The sequence below is a fragment of the Camelus dromedarius genome, chromosome 6 (assembly GCF_036321535.1).
Source record: "Camelus dromedarius isolate mCamDro1 chromosome 6, mCamDro1.pat, whole genome shotgun sequence".
NCBI lineage: Eukaryota > Metazoa > Chordata > Mammalia > Artiodactyla > Camelidae > Camelus > Camelus dromedarius.
In genome coordinates this window covers 44361340-44380978 of record NC_087441.1, presented here as the reverse complement: position 1 = coordinate 44380978, position 19639 = coordinate 44361340, and the positions used below count along the sequence as shown (strand labels likewise).

The 19639-nt window shown below is 36.6% G+C and overlaps 1 protein-coding gene across 1 annotated transcript in view; it reads left to right on the top strand.

Annotated features, from left to right (window-relative positions):
• Positions 1–19639, top strand: part of FIG4 (FIG4 phosphoinositide 5-phosphatase) — a 124865-nt gene that overhangs the window by 2654 nt on the left and 102572 nt on the right. The window contains exon 2 of the mRNA XM_010989594.3: positions 18583–18681. Within this exon, the coding sequence (XP_010987896.1) occupies positions 18583–18681 (99 nt within the window). The remainder of the gene's footprint in view (positions 1–18582; positions 18682–19639) is intronic.

Below are 19639 nucleotides of genomic sequence, written 5' to 3'. Positions count from 1 at the left end.
TGTAACTGGATGGCAATAAATTGCATGTAGAAATTGAGAGTAAATGACTAGAAACTTTTATAGGAATAATGACAGAAAAATTGTATTTCAGATGAATCAGATAATTTAAAACATTGGGATTGAGGTTTGTGTCTTTGGTTTTTTGTTTTTAGCCTTATTATGGAAATTTCAAGCAAATATAAAGTAAAATAGTATAATAAACTCCCATCTATCCATCACCCAGCTCCAAAATTACCAGCATTCTGTCATCTTTTATTATCTATAACTTGTTCCACTTCCCACCCACCAATTATTATTTTATATGGTTCTTTTTCTTTCAAATTTACATACATTGAAATGCACAAATCTAAGCTATAGAATTTTGGAGAAAAGTATACACAGGTGTTAACCACCCCTCTGTGTTGCCCCAGAAAGTACCTTGTGTCTCTGTCCAGTCAGCTGCTCCCTTTTCCTTTCTGGCAACTAATATTCTGTGTATTTTGCCTTAGATTAGATGTGCCTGTTCAAGACTTTCATATGAATGGAATTGTGCATACTCTCTTGAGTCTAGCGTCTTTTGCTCAGCATAATGTCTTTGAGATCCATCCACATTGTTTTTATCAGTAGTTTGTCCCTTCTTATTATTGAGTAGTGGTCTATTGTATACATATTCCACAATTAATTTATCCATTTTCCCTGTTGATTTAGGCTGTTTTAATAAGCCAGCTGTAAACATTCTTGAACAATTATATTTATGCACATATGTTTTCGTTTCTCTTGGTTAAATACCTGTGAATGAAATTGCAAGTCATAGGGTTGATGTTAGGTGGTTGTACCATTTTACACTCCCATCAGTAACGTATGAAAATCTCTATTGCTTCATGTCATTGCCAGCATTTAGTGTTGTTAGTCTTTTTTACTTAATCTGATGAGTGCATACTGGCATCTCATTATGGTTTTAATTGGCATTTCCCTAATGGCTAATGATGTTGAGCATCGTTTCATATATTTATTGACCATTTTTTATGTTTTCTTTTGTGAAGCATCTGTTCAAGTCTTTTGCCCACTTTAAAAAATTGAGTTGCTTGCCTTTTATTATTGATTTGTAGGAGTTCTTTATATATTCTGGAATCAGGTCCTTTGTGATATGTTTTGTGAATATTTTCTTTCAGTTAATGGTTTGCCTATACATTTTATTAATGATCTTGTTTCAGTTTTATTGAGTAATAATTGACAAAATTATGAGATATTTAAAGTGTGCAACTATATGTATATAGTCTTAACCATCTTTTGAATAACAGAAGTTTTTCATGTCAATGAAGTATAATTTATTAACTTTTTCTTTCATGGTTGTTACTTTCCGTGTCCTAAGAAATCTTTACCTATTCCCTGAGCACAAAGATATTTTCCTATGTTTCCTCTAAAGGATTTATGCTTTTAACTTTTACATTTAGGGATATGTTTCATATTAAATTAATTTTGTGTATGGTGTGATGCAGGGATTACTTATCTATTGTGGTGTAATAAATTTCCCCAAACTTAATGTCTTTAAACAACAATGAACATTTTGTACTTCACACAGTTTCAGTGGTTGGGAATATGGAAGTGACTTAGCTGAGTGGTTCTGGCTCAGGATCTCATGAAGTTGCAGATGTCAATTGGGCTACAGTCCTCTGAAGGCTAGACTGGGTTGGAGGACTTACTTTCAATATGACTCACTCGCTTGCTTGCTAAGTTGAGCTGGTTGGTGACAAGAGGCTTCAGTTCCTCACCTAATGGACATTTTCTTATGATTCCTTGCGTGTCCTAATGACATGATAACCTAATTTGCCCAAAAAGAGTGATCCAAGGGAAACAAGGACAAAGCTGCAATGTTGTTTGTAACCTAGCCTCAGAAGTCACACTCATCATTTCTGCAATATTCTATTCATGCAGGCCAGCCCTGTTCCGTGGTAGGGGACTCTATCTACGAGGGCATGAATACCAGGAGACAAGAGTTATGAAGGTTCTTGAAGGCTGGCAGCCATAGGGACTGGGGTTCACTTTTCCCCATTCATCTATTGTCTGGCCTCATTTGTTAAAAATATTTTTTAAATTGTATTTCTTTGACACTCTTGTGAAAAATTAGCTGAATTGATGTGAGTTGATTTCCTAAACTGTTTTGTTCCCCTGATCCATTTGTTTTTCTTTATGGCATTTCCACCTTGTCTTGATTATTATAGTTTTATAATGTGTTGAAATCAGAAAGTGTAAGTTTTCCAACATGATTTTTTTCCAAAGTTGTTTTGGCTATTCTAGATCCTATGCATTTCCATATGAATTTTACAATCAACCTATCAATTTCTAATAAACACATTGGGATTGTAATTTGGATTTCACTGAATCTATAGATCAATTTGGAGAGAACTGAATCTTTCAATCCATGGTATATTTCTCCATTTATTACTTTTTCTTAGCAATATGTTGTAGTCTTTAGTGTAGAAATTTTATGTCTTTTAAAAAAATCTATTCCTGAGTATTTTATGAGTTTTGATACTATTGCAAGTGGAATTTTAAATTTGATTTAAGAATTGATTATTGCTAGTATATAGAGATTGAGTTGATTTTTATATATTGACCTTATATCCTGAAACCATACTAAACTCACTGTGTTGAGAAGCTGGAGCTGGTGTGTTGATTCAATAATATGCAGATTATAACTTGCTGAGTGAGGGGGTACAAGCCACCCACAAGGTTGATAGGTAGCTCCCTCAGCATCTGAGCTCTCACTCTGGGGAACTGAAACCCATGGAGTTGTTTTGGTTGAAGGTGCAGTGTCAATACACCCACACAAAGGAAGTGAAGTCAAAAGATTTATTACTTATAGATCTCAGAAGTGGGGGGACCACAGTGAACCAGGGGGAGGGCAGTCCTTCAACCCAGGTCATGAGCAAGCAGGAGATAGAGAGCAAGGTAGCAAGCACCCAGTTTGTTTAAGGTGGTTGGGGTGAAGGTCATTAACTTTTTGAGGGCTTAGCTCTAAGTGGCTATTTTAAAAGGTGTCTCAGGAAAAGCAAAGCAGGAATTTATGGCAAGACTCCTAAGCTCAGGTGTTTATTTAAATGTATACACTCTTGGTGTGAGCAGAGTTATAATACTGTAAAATGCCTAGGCACCAACTCAAAATAGTGTTTTTCTCATGACACTCACTTATTAGTTCTAGTAGCTTTTTTGGTCATTTCCTTGGCATTTTCTACATGAATGGTCACATTGTTTAGAAAGAGGAGTACTTCTTTCCTCCCAGTCTGGACGCTGTTCATATTTATTTTGTGTCTTTTGACACTGGCTTGGACTTCTAGTACAAAGTTGAATAGAAGTGATGAGAGCAGACATTTTCTTGTTTTGTTCCTGATCTTAGAGGGAAAGTATTTAGTCTTTCACCATTAAGTGTGATGTTAGCTGTAGGTTTTCGTACATGTCCTTTATCAGATTGAGGAAGATTTCTTTCTATTCCTAGTTTGCTGAGGATTTTTTAAAAAAATTATGAATAGATGTTGAATCTTGTTAAATGTTTTTCAGCATATGTATATGGCATTTCCTTTCATTGCTTAGTATGTGGATTACATTAATTCTTTTTCAAATGTTAAAAAAAAAACCCTTGAGTTTTTTGGGGGTATACTTAGTCATGCTGTATTATTGTTTTCATATATTGCTAGATTCTATTTGCTAATACTTTGTTAAGGATTTTTACTGTTATGATCAGCATATTGATCTATCATTTTCTTTAACATCTTTGTCTGATTTTGATATCAGGGTAACTGGCTTCATAAAATGAACTGAGAAGTGTTCCTTCTATTTTCTGAAAGTAGTTGTAAAGATTGGTATTCTTTCTTTAATCTATTGATTGATTGAAGTATAGTTAATTTCCAGTATTATATTAGTTTCAGGTGTATGACATTGTTATTCTATATTTTTATAGATTATACTCCATTTAAAGTTATTATAAAATATTGGCTATATTCCCTGTGCTGTACAATATATCCTTGTAGCTTATTTATTTTATACATAGTAGTCTATACCTCTTAATTCCCTACCACTGTATTGGCCTTTTCCTCCTACCTCTCCCCACTGGCAACCACTAGTTTGTTACCTGTATCTGTGAATCTGTTTCCGTTTTGTTATATTCATTCATTTTATTTTTTAGATTCCATGTATAAATCATAATATATAGTATTTGTCTTTCTTGGTCTGACTTATACCACTAAACATAGTACCCTCCACGTCCATGCATGTTGTTGCAAATGGCAAATTTTCATTATTTTTTATGGTTGAATAATACTCCATTACACATACAAATATGCCCCACATGTTTATCCATTCATCTGTTGATGGACATTTAGGTTGTTTCCGTATCTTGGCTACTGTAAATAAAGCTTCTGTGAACATTGGGGTGCATGTATCTTTTCAAATTAATTTTTATCATTTTCTTTGGATATACCCAGGAATGGGATTGCTGGGTAATATGGTAGTTCTATTTTGGGTTTTTTTTTTGTGGAAACTCCATACAGTTTTCCACAGTGGCTGCACCAATTTACATTCTCACTAATAATGTACTAGAGTTCCTCTTTCTCCACATCCTTACCAACGTTTGTTATTTGTAGACTTTTTAATGGTAGCCATTCTGACAGGTGTGAAGTGATATCTCATTGTGGTTTTGATTTGCATTTGTCTCATGATTAGCAATGTTGAGCATCATTTTATATGCCTGTTGTGATATGTATATCTTCTTTGAAAAATGTCTATTTAGATCTTCTTCCATTTTTAAATCAGGTTGTTTGTTTTTTGATATTGAGTTGTATGAACTGTTCACATATATTGGATATTAACCCTGTATTGCTCATGTCACTGGCAAATATTTTCTTCCATTCAGTAGGTTATCTTTTTGTTTTGTCAGTGGTTTTCCTTGCTGTGCAGACGTTTTTAAATTTAATTAGGTCCCATTTGTTTCTTTGTTTCTTTTTACTTAGGAGACAAATAAAAAAAATTGCTGCAATTCATATCAAAGAATGTTCTGCCTATTTTTTCTTCTAGGAATTTTATGGTGTCTAGTCTAACATTTAGGTTTATAATCCATTTTGAGTTTGTTTTTGTATACGGTGTGAGAAAGTGTTCTAATTTGAGTTTTTACATGTAGCTGTCCAGTTTTACCAGAACTCCTTATTAAAGAGACTGCCTTTTCTCCATTCTGTATTCCTGCCTCCTTTATCATAGTCCAATTGAGCATAAGTGCATGGGTTTATTTCTGGGCTCTCTTTTCTGTTCCACTAGTCTATATGTCTGTTTTGATTATTGTAGATTTATAGTATAGTCTGAAGTCAGGGAGCATAATACCTCCAGCTTTTTTTTTTTTCCTCTCAAGATTGCTTTGGTAGTTCAGGATCTTTCATGGATCCATATAAATTTTAGGATTATTTGTTCTATTTCTATGAAAAAATGTATTTTGGTAGGAATTGCATTAAATCTGTAAATTGCTTCGGGTAGGATGGTCATTTTAACAGTATTTTTCCAACCCGTGAAAACAAGGTATCTTCCCATTTCTTTGTATCATCTTCAATTTCCTTCATCAGTGTTTTATGGTTTTCAGAGTGTAGAATTTTCACCACCTTGGTAAAGTGTATTTATTCCCAGGTATTTTATTCTTTTTGATGAGATTTTTAAGCAAGATTGTTTTCTTGCTTCCTCTTTATGATAGTTCATTATTAGTGTATAGTAAACAACAGATTTCTGTATGTTAATCTTGTATTCTGCACTTTTACTGAATTCATTTATTATTTCTGATAGGTTTTTAGTGGAGATTTTAGAGTTTTCTCTATATAGTATTATATCATCTGCAAATAGTGACAGTTTTACTTCTTCCCTTCCAATTTGGATGACTTTTTTTCTCCCTTGTCTGATTTCTAGGACTTCCATACTATGTTAAATAGAAGTGGTGAGAGTAGGCATCCTTGTCTTGTTCCTGATTTTGGAGGAAAAGCTTTCAGCTTTTCACTATTGAGTATAATATTAGCTGTGGGTTTGTCATAAATAGCCTTTGTTATGTTGAGATATATTGTATCTATACCAACTTAGATGAGAGTTTTTATCATGAATGGATAAAAACTTGAATTTTGTCAAGTGCTTTTTTTGCTTCTATTGAAATGATCATGTGATTTTTTTCCCCTTCATTTTGTCAATGTCATGTATTACATTGATTGATTTGCGAATATTGAACCGTCTTTGCATCCCTGGAGTAAATTTCACTCAATTATAGCATATGGTCCTTTTTATATATTGTTAAATTCAGTTTGTGAATATTTTGGTGAGGATTTTTGCATCATATTCATGAGAGATATTGGCCTATAATTTTCTTTTTTTTTTTTTTTTATAGTGTTATTGTCTGATTTTGGTTTCAGGGTAAAAGTGACCTTGTAGAATGAATTTGGGAGTGTTCTGTCCTCTTCAGATTTTCACAATAGTTTGAGAAGGATAGGTATTACCCTTCTATATGTTTGATAGAATTCCCCTGTGAAGCTATCTGGTCCTGGACTTTTGTTTGCTCAGAGTGTTTTTTTAAAATTACAAATTCAATTTCACTACTATGAGGGATCAGTCTGTTCCAATTGGCTATTTATTCTTGATTTGGTCCTGTAAGAGTATGTATTTCTAGAAATTTATCCATTTCTTCTGTGTTGTCCCATTTGTTAACATATGTTCATAGTATTAAGATTTTTTGTATTTCTATGTTACTGGTTGTTATTTCTCCTCTTTCATGTCTAATTTTGTTTATTTCAGCCCTGTCTTTTTTATTGTTGAGCCTGGCTAAAAGCTTACCAATTCTGTTTATCTTTTCAAGAAACAGCTCTTGGTTTTGTTGATCTTTTCTATTGTTTTTTTTTTTTCTTCTTCTTCTTTTTTTTTTTTTTTTTTTTTTTTGGTCTCTATTTGCTCTCTGATATTTATTATTTCCTTCTTTCTGCTGACTTTGGGCTTGTTAGTTCTTTTTTCTTATTCATTTAGATGATAATTGTTTATTTGGATTTTTTTCTTGTTTCTTGAGGTAAGCCTGTATTGCTGTAAACTTCCCTCTTAGGACTGCTTTTGCTGCATCCCATAGATTTTGGAAAGTTGTGTTTTATTTTCATTTGTTTCAAGGTACATTCTGATTTTCTCTTTGATTTCTTTATTGACTTTTTGGTTTTTTTAGTGGTAGGTTGTTTGGTATTCATATGCTTGTGTTTTTCCCAATTTTTCCCCTGTAATTGATTTCCTGTAGTTTCATACTGTTGTGGTTAGAAAAAAATACTTGATATAATTTCTGTCCTCTTAAATTTGTTGAGACTTGTTTTGTGGCATAATATGTGATCTATCCAGGGGAACATTCTATGTGCACTTGAAAAGAAGGTGTATTCTGCTGTTTCCTTATTTATTTTCTATGTGAATGATCTGTCCATTAATGTAAGTGGGATGTTAAAGTCCTCTTCTATTACTGTATTATAAATTTCTCTCTCTATGTCTGTTAGTATTTGCTTTATATGTTTAAGTGCTCCAATATTAGGTGAATGTATGTTAATGAGTGGTATATTCTCTCTTATATTGATCTCTTTATCATTATATAATGTCCTTCTTTGTCTTTTGTTATAGGCTTCGTTTTAAAGTCTGTTTTCTCTGATTTGAGTATTGCTACCCTAGCTTTCTTGTTGTTTTCATTTGCATGGAGTATCTTTTTCTATCTGCTCACATTTAGTTTGTGTGTCTTTAGCTCTAAAGTGAGTCTCTTCTGTGCATATTATAGATGGTTTTTTTAATCTAATAAGTCACCATGTCTTTGGACTGGAGCATTTATTCTGCTGACACTTAAAGTTTTTATTGATAGTTATGTACCTACTGCCACTTTGTTACTTGTTTTCTGGTTGTTTTTGTAGTTCTTCAGTGTCTTCTTTTGTAGTTCTTTGATGTCATACTTTATATCTTCATGTTTATCCTTTACTGTTGATTGTAGTTATAGTTGATTTTGTAACTTTTTTTGTTTTTTAATCTTTTTAGTAACTTATTTAAGTTGTTGATCTACAGACTTTATTATATATTTGCCTTTACTAAAGGGATTTTTCCTTTCCTATAGATTCTTAATTCTTGTAGCCTTTTGTTTTCTATTTAGAGAAGACCTTTTAACACCTATTTTAGGGTTGGTTTAGTGTTGATGAACTCTTCATTTTTACTTGAGAAGTTCTTCATTTCTCCTTCAATTCTAAATGTTAATCTTGCTGGGTAGAGTATCCCAGCTTGTAGCTTCTTCCTTTTCAGCACTTTATATTCTGCCACTCCCTCTGGCCTGCAAAGTTTCTGCAGAAAAATCAGTAGATAGCCTGGTGGGATTTCCCTTATATGTGACTCCTTGTTTTTCTCTTAGCACCTTTATCATTCTCTCTTTAACTTTGGCCATTTTGATTACGGTATGTGTTGGTGTAGGTTTCTTTGGGTTCATCTTGTTTGGCACCCTCTGTGCTTCCTATACCTGGCTATTTGTTTCCTTCTTCAGGTTTGGGAAGTTTCCAACCATAATTTCATCAAATATATTTTTGACACTTTTCTGTCTGTCTTCTCTTTCTGACACTTCTATAATGCAAATGTTGGTATGCTTGATCTTGCTTCAGAGGTCCCTTAAATTTTTCATTTTTTAAAATTTTTCTTTTTTTTTTTTTTTAAAAACTGTTTTAGGGGGGTAATTCTTTTTGCCTTTTTGACTGGGTCATTTCCATTATTCCCATTATTCCATTTTCCAGATCACTTATGCATTCTTCTGTATCACCTAGTTGGCTATTAATTCCTTTTAGTGCGTTTTTCATTTCAGATATATTCTTCAGTTCTGACTGGTTCTTTTTTATATTTTCTAGTTCCTTGTTAAAATGATCAATGTGTTCATCTATTCTTTTCCCTGGTTCACTTAGCATTCTTATTACTAATGGTTTGAACTCTTTTTCAGGTAAATTATTTATCTGTTTCACCAGTTGTTTTTTAAGAGGTTTTTTTTTTCTTGTTCTTTCATTTGTAAGAAATTCCTCTATTTTCTCATTTTGCTTAACTTTCTCTGTCTCTATGAAATTGGGTGAAACAGCTACCTATCCTGGTCTTGAAGTGGTGTACTTGTGTGGGAATGTCCCTATACAGTCTGTGTGTGCCTGGTGGCTTTGGTGGGAGAGCTAGGTCTGAAGTGAGCATGAGTCATGTCTTTCCCTAGGATATGCTGGCAGCTATCACCTTGGTAAGAGATGGAGCTGGAGATGGAGGGGCTATAGCCAGAGCCAGGTGCGATCTGAAGCTTCTCTCTGTTCAGTGGCCAACATCATTCTGTTGGTGGCAGGTTCAGGTCCCGAGCTGCTAGAGCAGAGCCCTGAGGGTCAAGACTGAGCTGGTTCTATTCCCTTTAAGTATGTGCTCTCCCTCCTCTCAGCATTGACACCTTCACCCCAGAGGGGATCAGTGCTGGAACAAGAAGGGCCAGAGTGGGCGCCTGGTGTGGGTCAGGGGATGCTGGAGTTCCAGACTGCTTCTGACCTGCTGCCTCCATGAGCACCAGGAATGGCTGTCCTCACTCTTTTCAGATGCTGTGACAGGTTGACACAGCTCTGTCCTCCACAACTGTGTGCTCTTCTGAGCTGTGGCAGCCTTTACCCTAGTGTGGAGCTGCACTGCAGAGCAAGAAGGGCCAGAGCAAGCACTGAATTTGGGCCAGTATGTGGTCACAGGAAACTGTCAGAGTCCCTGGACGTTTCAGTCCGCTTCCTCTGTCTTGTTTTGGGAGTCAGCAAGCGTGTGCATGCTCTTCACAAATGGATTCTTAGTTTCTTACAACCCTGCTGTCAGTCCCACTGGTTTTCAAACCAGCTAAGGGGACTTGCCCTTCTGGTTTTGGAGCCCAGGGCTAGGGCACTCGATACGTGGTTCGAACTGCTCGCTCCACAGGGAGAATCTCTGAGCCCATGTAATTCCCCTCCTCTTCTGTGTCCCCGCCCAGGAGCACAAGTTCCAAACTGATTGCTTCTCTTCCCTTCTTACCTGACTCTGTGTAGGTCTTAGTCTCTTGGTTCTGTAAGAGTCTTCCTACCAGTCTCTAGTTTGTTTTCAGTGAGAATTGTTCCACATGGAGATATATTTTTGATATGTTCTTGGGGAGAAGTGAGCTCTGCATCCTCCTACTCCACCATTTTGATCTCGTTTCTTTTCTAAAAGTTTGCTAGAATTTTCTACTGAAAGCGTTTGTGTGTGGAGTTGCTTTATGGGGCAAATTTTGATAATACATCATTTTCTGTAGTAGATATAAGGCTCTGCAGACTTTCAGTGGGTCTTGAATCACTTCTGATAAATTGTGTTTTTCAAGAAATTTGTCCATTTCATCTTAATTGTTGAATTTACTGGAATCAAGTTATTGTTGAATTTACTAAAATCAAATTGTTTATAATATTCCTTTATTAAGGTTTTGATGTCTATCCGGTTTGTAGTGAAACTCCCTCTTTTAATTCTTGACATTCTTATTTTGTATTCTTTTTTTCTTCTGTTTTATGAAGGGGAGGTAATTATATTTATTTATTTACATGTGGAGGATGTACTGGGAATTGAACCCTGGACCTTGTGCATGCTAAGCATGCACTCTACCACTTGAGCTATACCCTCCCCCCAGTATTTTGTGTTCTTTATTGTTGTTTTTTGGTCCACTTGGCTATGCATGTATCAATTTCATTACTCTTTTGAAACAACTAACTTTTGATTTGGTTACTTTTCTCTATTGTTTGTTTTCTATTTACTCAATTTCTGTTCTTAAGCTTATTATCGTCTTCCTCATATAGATTTTGCATTAATCAGTTCATCTTTTTCTAGCTTTATAAGGTAGAAATTTAGCTCATTGACTTAATTTTTTTCTTTTCAAATATAAAACATTTAAAACAATAAATGTAAGAGAAAAATAGTCAAAAGGCTATAGAAAAAGTATTAGTCACCTGGACAATAAATAAAACAGTATATAATAAAATGTACATATATCTATATATATACAAAATTTTTTTATAAAACAATTAGAAAAATAAAACATCTGACAAAAAGGACAATTTTCCAAAAAATAAGTAGAAATATGAATGATATTCAGCTTGCTAATAATTAAAGCAATAACATAAAAATAGATTACCAATTTTCACCTGTCAGAATGGCAAAGATTGGAAAGATTGATCAAAGTCATTGTTGGCAAGTGTTATGAAAGAACTGGACATTCTTATTTTGATAGGTGGGGGTGTATTTACTGGTTATGAAGAAATTAGGGGGCACATTAAGGAACAAAAGAGACAGAGAGCAATATGGGGTGCCTCTTGTCCTGCATCTTCATTTAGAAGGGTAACTGGGTAGACTTGCTCCTGAGGTGAAGTTCAGGTTGTCATTGTCACCTGTGTTTAGAGGTGGATTTTTGAGGACTGTTTGGAGAGGGAAGGGAGATGGGTTGGTAAGTCGCATGCAGGAGGTGTAGTTCTGGCTTTGGGAAGGTTCTGCTCCCTCCAGAACTTTACCTGTTCTCTCTGGTATGCAGCGCCTTCATGTTGTCCTTTGGCTCATGTGACCCAGGCCCACGGATAAACTAAGGCCAGATCCAGCCCTGATGCTCATACACCCAGTGCAACTAAGTGTCGCCCACAGGAGACTTAGCACCCTTACGGTCTCCTAGAAGAAACCACAGTTTACCTTAGATGATTTTCAGTTTATCGCTCTTGCTTAACACATGATGCCCTAGGGTCCTTACCATTGCATAAGTGACCATTTCACAACAAAGAAATGAACACTTAGCAATTGACTTTACAATTGGTAGCTGAACAGAACTGTGGCAGCTTTTCTGTGTCTGCATGTGTGTTTTGGGGGGGGGGGTAAAGTTATTAAGATAATTTTTACTCTTGCCAGTTCAAAATTGATAGTGTGTATGTATGTATGTGTTTACTTATGTAATTCCTTCCTTGTTCTGAAAGGATTTAAGGAAGCTTCTTCCTCCTCCCCACCCTACTGCACAAAGTAGAATAAAATAAAGTAAGAACCACTTCATGAGGAATGCAGTTTATTTAATTAACCTTGATATTAGCCTTGATTTGGGAATTGGGGAATGGGAGAGGACAACAAAGGACGTGGTTGGCTAGGGAACTGGAGCTGGGAACCAAATGATACAAAGCAGGAGAGAGAAGCATGGTGATGATAGCTGATTCAGAAGGTGTGGCTGGAGGTGTCAAAGTTTCCACTTGTGTCTAGAGGTGATTTGACGCTTCCCCATCTGTAAAGCCCTGGAGCTGTGAAGAGCCAACTTGGAGACATCCCTCTGATGATCAAAGGCTCCTTTCGCTTTCTGGGCTGCGTTACTAGTTGTGGGATTGCTGAAATAAGCCAGGTGGCAGGTCTGCAAGACTTAAAGCTCGTGACAAGTAACTTCACGGTGATCTTTAAAAATAACACCTTTATTCTGAAAGTTCAAGTGAAGTTGAACATTAATTGAAGCTATCAAACAACCTGCAATTTCTTCTCTTTCAAGAAAGCTGATTTTCTTCCCTCGGTGAAAAGTGACTGATTAATTAGCCTGTCATTATAGAAGGAGATGGTAATGTTAGTAGATACTGAACTTCCTGTTAAATGGATTACCTATTGTATTCCATTTGGAGTTCATGTGTATATTAGAAACACATTCATCTTTATACTAAGTCACCCCTATTAAAGCTACATATTGAAATTTTAACCTTTTTCTTGATACTTACTTTCAGCAGAGAACCATCTCAGATCATCTTCTATCTTTAATGGGCATTTTAATACAGCTTTTTTGGATGTCCTAATTCTCCACCCCAATTCTTGCCAAACCCCCACCCCTCAACATATCTACACACCCACACAGATGTTTTCCCCAGCAGTTGATTCACACTCACCTGGAAATGTGTGTGCATTCGGGCAGTCCAGCTGTCCTGTGCCTGATGTATGGAAACCCTGTACATGCCCATCACTGCTCCCTTTCCTTCCCTCTTGCTCTTGGGCATTTTGTTTACCTCCTTTTTCACCTTCACCACTTGAACTTCAGACTGCCGATACTCAAGCTGCCCTCTCCGTCTTCCTTCAACCCCTAGTTATTACTGAGCACTTGTCATGAATTTCAGCCCAGCTTTCCAGATGTGTAAGCCTCCTCTCAGCTCATTCACACACAGCAGGTGTTCGTATGGCTTTCATCTACTTGAAGCGGTGGCTCACATCTGTCCTGGTTGCTCCCATGGCCCGCAGCCCAGCGGCCACCCTGGGATCTCCCTTCACTGTCATCCCATAGCCTCTGTTGTGATGATTTCCCTATTTTCCTAGATCCTGCATCATTTTCTTTCTTGATTTATGCCCTCATTTTGGTGGAGCACCTCCTTCAGTTGCTTTGTGAGACAGGGTTCATGGACAGGAATTTTTTGAGCCCATGCATGCCTGAAAATGTCCTTATTCTACCCTCAGATTTGATTAATAAGCTTAATGTTGAATTAAAGACTGAAATTAATTTCCCCTTAAACATTTGAAGGCATTATGTCCCTGTCTTCCACTTTCAGTGTTACTGTGGAGAATTTCCAGTGTTAACTCTATTCTTGATCTGTAGTTTGAAGCATTTTCCCCTCCTCTTTAGAAGCTTGTGCTATCCTTTTAACTCCAGTTTTCTGAAATTTTACACTCCTACCTCCAGAGATGACGTGCTGCAATTTTCCACGCCTTTGGAGGTTCTGTAGTATAAATTGGATGGCTTCTTGACTTCCCACTGCTTTCTTGCGCATGCTTTTCAGCTTCAGATGGTTTCCTTCCTTCCTTCCTTCCTTTTCTTTCCTCCTTTCTTTCTTTCCTCCTTTCTTTCTTTCCTTTTCTTTCTTTCTTCCTTTCTTTCTTTCCTTTCTCTTCTTTCTTTCCTTTCTTTCTTTCTCTTCTTCCTCTTTTTCCTCTTCCTCCTCTCTTCCTCCTCCTCTTCTTCTTCTTCTTCTTCTCCTCCTCCTTCCTGCTATCTGCTTCACGCTTTCTCTTGCCCTTTGGGCTTATATCTAAAAACATGAACATAAAAAAACTTTACTATGGTTTTAGTAAGGTTCTCTGGAGGAACAGAGGTGTTCACTCCACCATCTTTACCCAGAAGACTACCCATTTGGTCTTCACCCACATCTGCTGTGGATTTTGCCCCACTTCATTGTGGAGACTGCCCCGGAAAGGCCACTCAGGCACCTGTTGTCAGGCCCCCTGGGCCCTCCTCTGTCCTCATCTTTCCTGACCTCTCAGCAGCAGTTGATGGGGCCGTGCCTGCTCCTTCCTTTTCCAAATCATCTCCTCTCTTTGCTTTGATGACTCCAGCTGTCCTGGGTTTTTCCTAATCCCTGGCCCTTCCTCTCAGTCTTCCCCGCAGGTTCTTTCTCCGTATTCATCCTCTAAATAACTTTATTTGGAGTGCCTCACGCTAGTTTTTAGTTGTTATTGCTCTGTCTCTATCTTCATTCTCCCTAGTAGGTTAATCCAGTCCCATGACTTCACTTTAAATGCCATTTATGTGCTGATGACGCCCTCTGAGATCTTTCCTCTGAGCTCCAGACTCAGAAGTTCCCACTTGATCACTTTGGGGCATATTGTAAACAGAACTCTTGGTTTTCCTTCAAACCTGCTTCTTCTCCAGTCAACCCTACATCAGTAAGCAGCACCACCATCTAGCTAGTTGCTCAAGCAAAGGTAATTGGATGGATTATTCCTTTTCTCCAGTCTCATCAATCAGCAAGTTATATGTCCAAAATAGAGCTTCAATTTATCTTTGCCCTCATCTGCTCCAGTGCCTTGCACATATGAGACATTCACTCACTGGTAAATGGTCACATCAATGATGTCAGTAGAAAGCCAGGAAGATTGGGAGATTTCTGGATTAAAACATATTAAAAAGACATGGTAACCAAATGCAATACACAATACTTGATTTGACTCTGATTACTAAAAAGCCAGCTATAAAAGATATTACAGGGGCACTTGGGGAAATTTGAACATGGATTGTATATAAGTAATATTGTATCAGTGGTATTATGATTATGTGGGTGGCTGTCCTTGTTTTTAGAAGTACAAGCTGAAGTTTTTAGGGTTGATGTGTTATGATACCTGTTACTCGTTTTCAAATGGTTCAGAAGAAAAAAAGCTTATCTCAAGAAGGAAGGAGAGAGAAAACAAAGGTAGCAAAATATTAACAGTTGGTGAATTGAGGTGAAGGATTTTCATTGTCCTTTTCTGATAATTTTACTGTTGGTTTCACATTTTCAAAATAAAAAATTAGGAAAAATCAGCCGTGAAGAATTTAAGGGAAAGGTATTTCAGGGAAATTTTTAGGCCCCGAAATGCCGAGATTCATTTGGAAGCACACTATTAAAGTGTAATAAAGTCTAAGAATATACATAGTTATAGAGTTGATTTATTTAACAGGAAAGAAAGAAAATTGAGTAGAAATAAGGCCTTTCTAGAAGAGTTACCTCAAAGATTTGGTGTGAAAGTCGGTGGTGAGCCGCCCACCAGAGGGCAGTGCAGGAGAGTGATTCTGTGCACTGCTGAGCGCTGTGGTTTTCTTTCCCACCTAACTGACTCCACAAGAGGTCGCTCTTCCCTGCGTAAAACACTTGGGTTTCTTAGACCACTTTAGAAGAGAATGTGGATAGTTGTACTGCTTTCGGTTTCTTTCTCTCCTCCCGGATCTGCTTCTGAATTTTGTGGATTATACTCTTGACTCCTCTGTTTCACGGAGTGAAGACTCATGGAGGGGTCTAGATATGGGAGGTGTAGACATGCCCTCCCGAGTGTGTGCTCCAAACGCCAATAGTGCCTTTGTCTAGTTATGTATTATACCTGCCTTTTTTTTTTTTTTTTTTTCCCCACAAACTGCCAAATCACTATCCTACTGCATTTCATCTTTAGATTGTCTGGGATCTGTTAACATTCTAGGAATTTCACTTGAGACTTCTACCTGTCTTAAAGCTGTGATGTGCCTCCTTACTGAGTGGTTGACTTAAAAAAGGGCTGTCCTTTTCTGTGTGCTTAACCAAAAAAGATAGGTTAGTGTAAACGTTGTAAAAAGTTACCCAGCAGGTTAAGTGATTAGTCTGTGATGAGTGATTGTTCTTTCACCCAACATTTACCCAGTACCTGCGGAACCATATTGTGTTACTAGACTAGAATGAAAAACCACAGAGGTTACGGTGTTAGGCCCAGTCTCCTGAGCTACTTATTATTGGGGAAGGAGGCAGACATGCCCCAAACAAATTGAGACAAGACCCCCAGAAGGAAGTGCTGAATTTAGATATAAGCAAAAGTGCTTTGGTGGGGACAGGTGGAGAAGGGTGGGTGTCACTTGCCCTGTCTTGGCTCCATACATCAGTTCCTGTCCAGAGGTCCTTAAAGGTCAAACTCAGCGGCAGGACACCAGCCTCTCTGGATTGCTTGCTCTGACCCTCCCCAGATGAGTTAAAGGTCCTTCCTGTGTTGTCACCGCATCCAGTTCTGACCTCTGTTGCAGCACACTATAATTCATGGTTGTTAATTTGCATGCTCTTCTCTGCTGAGGACAAAGACTGATTACTGTTAGATTTGTGCATTTTCCCAGTCGGGCTCCATTCTGCTCCTGCACATGCTTTTTTTCCTCTGGGGTATCTCTTTTTTCCCTCTTTTTTTTTTTTTTTTTGTCTTTTTCTCAAATACAGTGACATGTTTTTCTCAAATACACTGACATCTTCAAAGGTAAAGGAGAGAAAAGGAAGTAACACTCATTGAGTGCCTTCTTTATGTTGAACACTATTCACTGTTAGGTGTGTTAGGAACATTTTCTCAGTTAGTCTTGTTCCTTTAACAAACATGCCAACCTTCTCCCCCTCCCAGGTCTTTCACTTGCTTTTTCCTTTCTTGGGAGCTGTTTTTCCTCAAGTCCTCGAGAAGGTGGGTCCCTTTTCTGCTAAGAAACATGGCTAGTTTATAGACCATCCTTCTAAGGTTTATTCACTAGGTTGGTTACCCTCAGTCCTCTCAGTGGAGGGTGGGATATCTGGGAAGAATTAGCAGCGGCCAGGCTGAGAACCTTTGACCTCCTCTCTGTCTTCCTGCCCTTCTGGCTGCTCCCCCAGTGCGTCAAGTCCTGGTCAGTGGATGTCTCAAGTTAGTTTATGAATTTTAACCATAATTGCTTTATTTCTACCTCATTATAACTGGCACTAACGTCCAGATTCTTCCTCTCCTTAGGAGATGAGGGATTCAGTATTTTGCTTGGCTTTCCTCCTAAGACGGGGCTCACCCATCATCTTTTAACATACAGTCTTGTTACTTATAATCTGGAAGTCTAGGTCAGACCTTTATAAACATATATACTTAATAATTTAAAAACCCATCTATTACTATAGATTTAGCATTAAAACAATATAACCAAGTGCTCAGCTTCTGTTATACATATCTTCTGTTATATATATACTTCTGTTATAAAATCTTACTTAAAAAAAATCTTACCCATCCTTTTAGGCTCAATTCAAGTCCTAATTCCTAGGATATTTTCTGCATCTATAGTACCCAACACTAATCTTTCCTGCTCTGAATTCCTCTGGTCTACATACTTCAGTTTGGCCGTTAATCTACAGAATCGTATTTCCTATTTAATTGCTTTGTGTATCTGTATCTTACGTGACCAGTGAGATGGTAGGGTTCCAGTTGATGGTGGCAGTGTGTTCTCTATTTTTGCAGTGTTGAGATAGTGCCACTTTAAAGGACATTTTTGAGGCAAGGTATCTTCAAATAGTTTATTTTTCATAATGAAGTTTTACTTATTTTCTTAAGCACAATTTTAAAATTATTCATCGTATTCAGGTTTTCTTAAAGTCATTTTCTTTAAATGTAGGATGATTATTTTTCTGTATTTTTATTATTCATTTTGTTCTCAGTATTCATTTAAGAAGACTAATGTGTTCAGGTATAATGCCCCAAGGAAATGTTTCAGGAAAGGAAGAATATTAATTATTTCCTGTAGCTTATCTATAAGAAGCCATTTGGGAAAGTACACTCATTTTAATCTTTTATAGGACTTTGGGGTAGATTTTTATAGTTGTTACATTAAAGTCATTTTTAGTCTTCTACAGAAAATTTGTGAAGATTTACTTGATAAAAATATCAGTATTTTAATAGCTATAATTGTTTAAGCATTCTTAATTATATGTTGAGCTTTCTAATTCTTACCAGAGCTGCTCCTTCCTGGCAAAGTTTAAACATCAGTCTCCAATCAGTTAGGTTAATCTCTATATAATATAATTAAATTCATCTGACCTGGTTACTGGGTACATTTTAAATATCAGACTGATGGTTATCATGACACCACTGTGAATATTTCAATTTTTAAATTGACCTTTCAGAATTAGCCTTTTTTTAATCTGCCAGTTATACTTAACAGAAATATTTCTTTTAAAAAGTAACCTGACTTTATTAGTATATTTAATTTAAAAAATTGAAGTGATTATAAAATGTGTGTAAGGCAAACTGCCTTCAAAAACTAATGACATTTCTTTTCATTTATAGAGATACTTTCTAGTTGGGAGCAATCATGCAGAAACAAAATACCGTGTTTTGAAAATTGATAGAACAGAACCAAAAGATTTGGTCATAATTGATGACAGGGTAAGTATCTTGCAAACCTGAATACAAACAGAAACTTTGAAATTGTTGTTTAAAGGGTATGAAATATCCTCCCAGCTTCTAGTGACATATTTTTTTATCGTGCATCTAAAAATTACAGTTATTTTTCATGATTGTCTTAAGATTTGAATCTCTAATCTGGTTTCTCAAAATTACTGATGTCAGAAAGTATGCCAGAATTACACTTTGTCCCTCGTTTTGATTTATTTTACAAAGCAAACTCTTTGGATAAGATAATGAATATATTTTCTTAAAGGGGTGACATTTTAAGGATTCAGTATAACTCTTAATATTGTGTCCACCAAAGAGATTATTTATTACTGTGCCTTAATATGAAGCTACTTGAAATAAGGAAGGACTCCTCTACTGCATACTTCTTACTGTGCTGCTAAAACTGGCAGGGTCTCTTGAAAATTTGCTAGAGAAATGTTAAGCTATTCTTATCCACATGTTATGTTATCCAGAGTCAAAAATACAGAGGCTTCATTCAAGGTGGCACAAAAACACGAGGCTTTTCGTCAAAAGAGAAATACAATATGGTGAAATTGAACTGCTGACTTTAACTCTTTCAAGTGAGAGCACCTGACTAACCCTTTGTACCTGAAGTTCCTGTCTGTGATAATTTCCGAATCCATGAAGATTCCTGATTTTTCAGATACATTAGTAGCCACAGTTTGGAACTCATTTTCATTAAGCTCTTTGAAAAACAATTTTCTGTGTTATAATATTTTAGATAAACTGTATTTCGTGACTTCCTGTACTACTGGGTGTCATGGTTGTCCCTCCCCTCAACACTCATACCATCCAATGGTTTTTATTAATATAATGTCGTGATTCTTGGCTTATTTTAGGAGTGGGAGTGGTTAATCAGGGATCTCTTTGAGGATCTAAGAAAAGCTATGGGCCTTGTCATAAAAATGCACATATAACCAAAACTTTG